This window comes from Periophthalmus magnuspinnatus, chromosome 15, assembly GCF_009829125.3.
Source record: "Periophthalmus magnuspinnatus isolate fPerMag1 chromosome 15, fPerMag1.2.pri, whole genome shotgun sequence".
In the NCBI taxonomy this organism is placed as follows: Eukaryota; Metazoa; Chordata; class Actinopteri; order Gobiiformes; family Gobiidae; genus Periophthalmus; species Periophthalmus magnuspinnatus.
The window spans coordinates 10,679,853-10,684,754 of record NC_047140.1 but is presented as its reverse complement, the minus strand read 5'-3'; the positions used below and the strand labels follow the sequence as shown (position 1 = coordinate 10,684,754).

The 4,902-nt window shown below is 45.8% G+C and overlaps 1 protein-coding gene across 1 annotated transcript; it reads left to right on the top strand.

Moving 5' to 3' along the window:
* Nucleotides 1–294: 294 nt before the first annotated feature.
* On the top strand, nt 295–3,563 carry vax1 (ventral anterior homeobox 1). The gene is made up of 3 exons (XM_033979981.1): nt 295–508; nt 2,552–2,739; nt 3,072–3,563. The coding sequence occupies exons 1-3, from the start codon at nt 295–297 to the stop codon at nt 3,561–3,563; spliced, it is 894 nt and encodes a 297-aa protein (XP_033835872.1).
* The last annotated feature ends 1,339 nt before the right edge of the window (nt 3,564–4,902 follow it).

The window sequence follows — 4,902 nt, the reverse complement described above, 5'->3', positions numbered from 1 at the left end:
ATCAAACTGATGAAACTTAGACGCGAAAGTTTCACATTTCAAATCTATTTTTGTTTTGAAATGGACGCCTGAAGAGTTGGTGTGAGTTTCTCTGACGAGCCTCTTGGATCAGAATGATGTGGTTCTAATGTCTCTGTAGAATCATATCAGAGTTCAGTGTTTTTAAATGAAAGGCAGAAGATTTTCCTCTGACGTTTCCTCAGAAAATGACACAAATGTTTTGACAAATCTTCTAAAAAAGGTGGATTTTAAATCTTGAGTTTTGAGACTTATTTTGGAGGTGAAACTTACACGATGGAGATGAGGTTCAGCTCGGATCTCGACCCAGTTTTGCTCAAGTCCAAGTCCAAAGACCCGGCCAAGAATCAAGCCCTGAAGAGTCCCGGTGTGGACCCCGGTCTGGACTCAGGTCTGGACTCGGGTCTGGACTCGGGTCTAGACCGGGATCGTGGTTTGAACAGCAGTGGCTCAGTGGATCCAGAATACTGCCGCCGCATCCTGGTCCGAGGTCAGAACATCTCACGACTGTTTCATCTTAAGTCACAGAAAAACAAAATATATTTGTGAAAATGTTTAGAATAATCTGATTTAAGTCAAAGTTTAAATTTAAAATTAAAAACTGAAAAATATAAATAGTTGTAACCACAAAGCCTCAGGTTTGAAATATAAACTCCAGTGTGTCTGTGAGGGCCTCCCCAGCCTCCGGTCAGGAGACATCTTGAGGACTTTTGCCCATTCAAATAGAATATTTAGTATTAATTTGTTAATCGCTATGACAACAGTGGTAGATTTCATCATTCCGTAATCCATGGATATAACAGTTTACTGCAGAATATAAAGCTGAACCAGAACTAAACCAGGACTAAACCAGGACTAAACCAGGACTAAACCAGGACTAAACCAGGACTAAACCAGGACTAAACCAGGGATTAAAAAAAAAAAAAAATGTGAAAATGTGTAAGTACAATTTGGTTTTACATTAAAATAAAAAACTGTAATGATAAAATCTCTATCAGCTCCAAAGATAAACTGTAGATAAAATGAACAGTAGAATATTTAATTTAGAATCGTTAATTGTTATGGTAACAATGCGTCATCTTCCTGAAACACATTTGACTGCACAATATTCAGGAAAAATCAGACTCCTAGCTCAGACTCTCGGCTCAAAGTCCCAGGTCCGACTCCCGGCTCTGGCCTGAGGCGCTCAGACGAGACTCGAGAATCTGTGGAAATAATTTAATATGAGAATATCACAACAGAATAATTCCCCCCGTGGAGCTTCGGAGCGGCCGAGTTATTAAAATCTAGATATTTTAAATTTTATTTTGTTCATTTCAGCCTCACAGATGTGTGTAAATGTGGATGATTATAATTCAAAACTCTGAATCCTCCTCAAACTCATCATTCAAATACGGCGTTTAGTTTGAGATAAACATGAAAGACACAATATCACAGTTACAGTAAGTCTATGAGGACAGACCCAGGCAGAGGTGGTGCGGTATTTGACCTGGAGCAGGATGTTTGCTGGTTCAATTCCCCCCTGAAAAAAACAATAGAAAGATTCACAGACCAGGACTAAACCAGGTCTAAACCAGGATTAAACCAGGTCTAAACCAGGTCTAAACCAGGTCTAAACCAGGATTAAACCAGGTCTAAACCAGGTCTAAACCAGGACTAAACCAGGTCTAAACCAGGACTAAACCAGGACTAAACCAGGTCTAAACCAGGTCTAAACCAGGTCTAAACCAGGACTAAACCAGGACTAAACCAGGTCTAAACCAGGTCTAAACCAGGATTAAACCAGGTCTAAACCAGGTCTAAACCAGGTCTAAACCAGGTCTAAACCAGGCCTAAACGAGGATTAAACCAGGTCTAAACCAGGTCTAAACCAGGACTAAACCAGGTCTAAACCAGGACTAAACCAGGACTAAACCAGGTCTAAACCAGGACTAAACCAGGACTAAACCAGGTCTAAACCAGGACTAAACCAGGTCTAAACCAGGTCTAAACCAGGTCTTGTCCTTAGCCCTGTGCTGAGTGTGTTTCTGATCTAATGTGTGTAACGAGTTGTCTTTGATTCTTTGATGTGACAGAGCCTGTGGTAAAGCTCTCGTCTGCTTCAGATCGCGGCCGCGGCCTTGTTTTGACAAATACCTATAATTTATGCGCATAATTTAAATACGACAACTATGAAACCAAACCAGAAAGTCCCCGCGCCTCTGGGGAATCCTCTGCTCCTCCTGTGCTCCTCCTGTGCTCCTCCTGTGCTCCTCCTGTGCTCCTCCTGTGCTCCTCCTGTGCTCCTCCTGTGCTCCTCCTGTGCTCCTCCTGTGTTCCTCTGCTCCTCCTCTCCTTCACTGTATAACTCCTCTCCTCCTCTTCTCTTCCTTTTCTCCTCTGTATAACATTCTCTCCCGCTCTCCTCTTTTTCTCCTCTCCTCTATATAACTCCTCTCCTCCTCTCTTCTCCTCCTCTCCTCTGTTATTCTTCTCCTCTATATAACTCCTCCTTTCCTCCGCTCCTCCTGTATAACACCCTGTCCTCTTGCAGACGCTAAGGGTTCGATCCGGGAGATAATCCTGCCCAAAGGCCTGGACCTGGACCGGCCTAAGCGGACTCGGACCTCCTTCACAGCAGAGCAGCTGTACCGTTTGGAGATGGAGTTCCAGAGGTGTCAGTATGTGGTGGGACGAGAGAGAACTGAACTCGCCAGACAGCTCAACCTATCAGAGACCCAGGTTTGTCTGAAACCCAGTTTAGAGCAGGTTTAGAGCGGGTTTAGACCTGGTTTAGCCCTGGTTTAGCCCTGGTTTAGACCTGGTTTAGCCCTGGTTTAGCCCTGGTTTAGCTTTGGTTTAGTCCTGGTTTAGTCCTGGTTTAGTCCTGGTTAAGTCCTGGTTTAGACCTGGTTTAGTCCTGGTTTAGTCCTGGTTTAAACCCAGTTTAGACCTGGTTTATTCCTGGTTCAGTCCCAGTTTAGACCCAGTTTAGGACTGGTTTAGACCTGGTTTACACCTGGATTAGACCCAGTTTAGTCAGATGAAGACTAAAATTCTCTCTTTCTCTCCAGGTTAAGGTTTGGTTCCAGAACCGCAGGACTAAACAGAAGAAGGACCAGGGCAAGGACTCAGAGCTGAGGTCAGTGTCCGAGACAGCAGCAACCTGCAGTGTCCTGCGTCTGCTGGAACAAGGCCGTTTACTGACCCCAGGCCTGACCCCAGGTCTGACCCCAGGACTGACCCCGGCACTACTGCCCCACTGTGGCGCCTCATCTGTGGGCTCCGCGCTCCGGCAGCACTCCCTCTCGCTCCACACCGGGTCTAACTCTCCAGCAGGGGGCAGTCCTCCGCGGCCCACCTCTGCCTCGGCTCCACCCACCGCTCATGGCCTGTTTGGTTTCCCCGTGCCCTCCCTACTTGGGGGCGTGGCTTCTCGGATCTCCGCCCCTCTGTCTTTGGCAGGTAACCTCCACGAGCTATCGGCGCGATACCTAAGCTCATCTGCGTTTGAGCCGTACTCCAGAGGGGGCAGTAAGGAAGGGGACAAGAAGGGGCTCGACTGACCCCCAGAGTGACTCTGATATGACCCCAGAGTGACCCCCAGAATGACCCCAAGAAGAGGCCAGACTGACCCAAGGACTGAGCCCTCTGTGACCCTGCATTACTGGACCATGGAGGACTGGACTCTGGGACAGGAGGGTGAGGGGGTGAGGGGAGGGGGAACCATAGACTGTATATAAAAATGGACATAGCTAACCTGCTAGCCGCTGTGTTCCATCCAAACAGGAAGTGAGCATCGGCGCGCTTCCCACTCCCGCTCCAGTTCACTTTACATTAGAAAACTATGGCCCCTTTGTAGCTGCTGCCGTCAGACTCAGCATTTTGACCTTAAAATGTTCGTATTAACCCGCTCTACATGATCCTGTTTTTTTCCACTCTTATGTCCGTAAATCAAGATATAAACATTAATAACAGACAAATCAGATGCCTTCTTTCCTCAAGGTCACTCCCCCTGTTAGCAACAAGTTTGACTGACAGCATTGATAAGAACCCGCTCCCTGCTAAATCAGCGGGCGGGAAGGGGCATTCCCTTCAACAGCCTCAGTCCTGATTGGCTCATTGGTTGTTATGAGACTCGCGGTTAGAATTCCAAATATGGAACTGGGCTCCAGATTAGCCGCAATAACTGCTAGCCTCGATGAGCTTGTGGGTGACGTCTCCTCTTCTGTATACAGTCTATGGTGGGGGGGGGGGGGGTCCGTTCTAAGGTTCCGTTCACGTTCTTGTGTCTGTGTCTGTTCTGCTGTGGACCTGAAACCAATCACACTGGCCGTTCCACAGACCCGCTTTGTCCAGTCACCATGGAGACATCCACCTGCACGCGCCCAGCTCAGAGAAATCTGAAATCAAATCAAAATTGTGAAACGTTTTGGAATTTTTTTGGTTTTATATTTCCACATATTCGCAGTCACCAGGGTCAGTACAAGTCTGACAAAACCACGGCTTAGATCCAAGATGGCGTCAGGGGCAGAAATCTATTTCACAAAAACAAAGGTGGTCGAGGTGTAGAGTCATCAAAAAATGCACTCAAGTAAGAATAACCATACTTCAAAATACTATCACTCAAGTACAAGTACAAAGTAGTAGTTCAGGAAGTAAGACTAAAAGTATTTGGTATACCTAAAGAAACACAAATGTTCAAATAATTTCACATTGTCAACATAAAGCTCAAGTCACTTTAGAGTTACTCACATTGGGAAGAGTTTACCCGAGTAGGAGTACTGTTATTTCAATGCAAATATTACTCAAGTAAGAGTAAACATATGCTGCTAGAATAGTACTCTGAAAAGTACAATTTCTTTAAAAAGTGACTCTAGTAAATTTATTACTACCCACCTCTGA

Coding starts and splice junctions, on each gene's coding strand:
- vax1 (XM_033979981.1), top strand. CDS start 295: ATGGAGATGAGGTTCAGCTCGGATCTCGACCCAGTTTTGCTCAAGTCC. Junction 509..2,551: donor CCGCCGCATCCTGGTCCGAG/GTCAGAACATCT, acceptor GTCCTCTTGCAG/ACGCTAAGGGTTCGATCCGG. Junction 2,740..3,071: donor TCAACCTATCAGAGACCCAG/GTTTGTCTGAAA, acceptor CTTTCTCTCCAG/GTTAAGGTTTGGTTCCAGAA.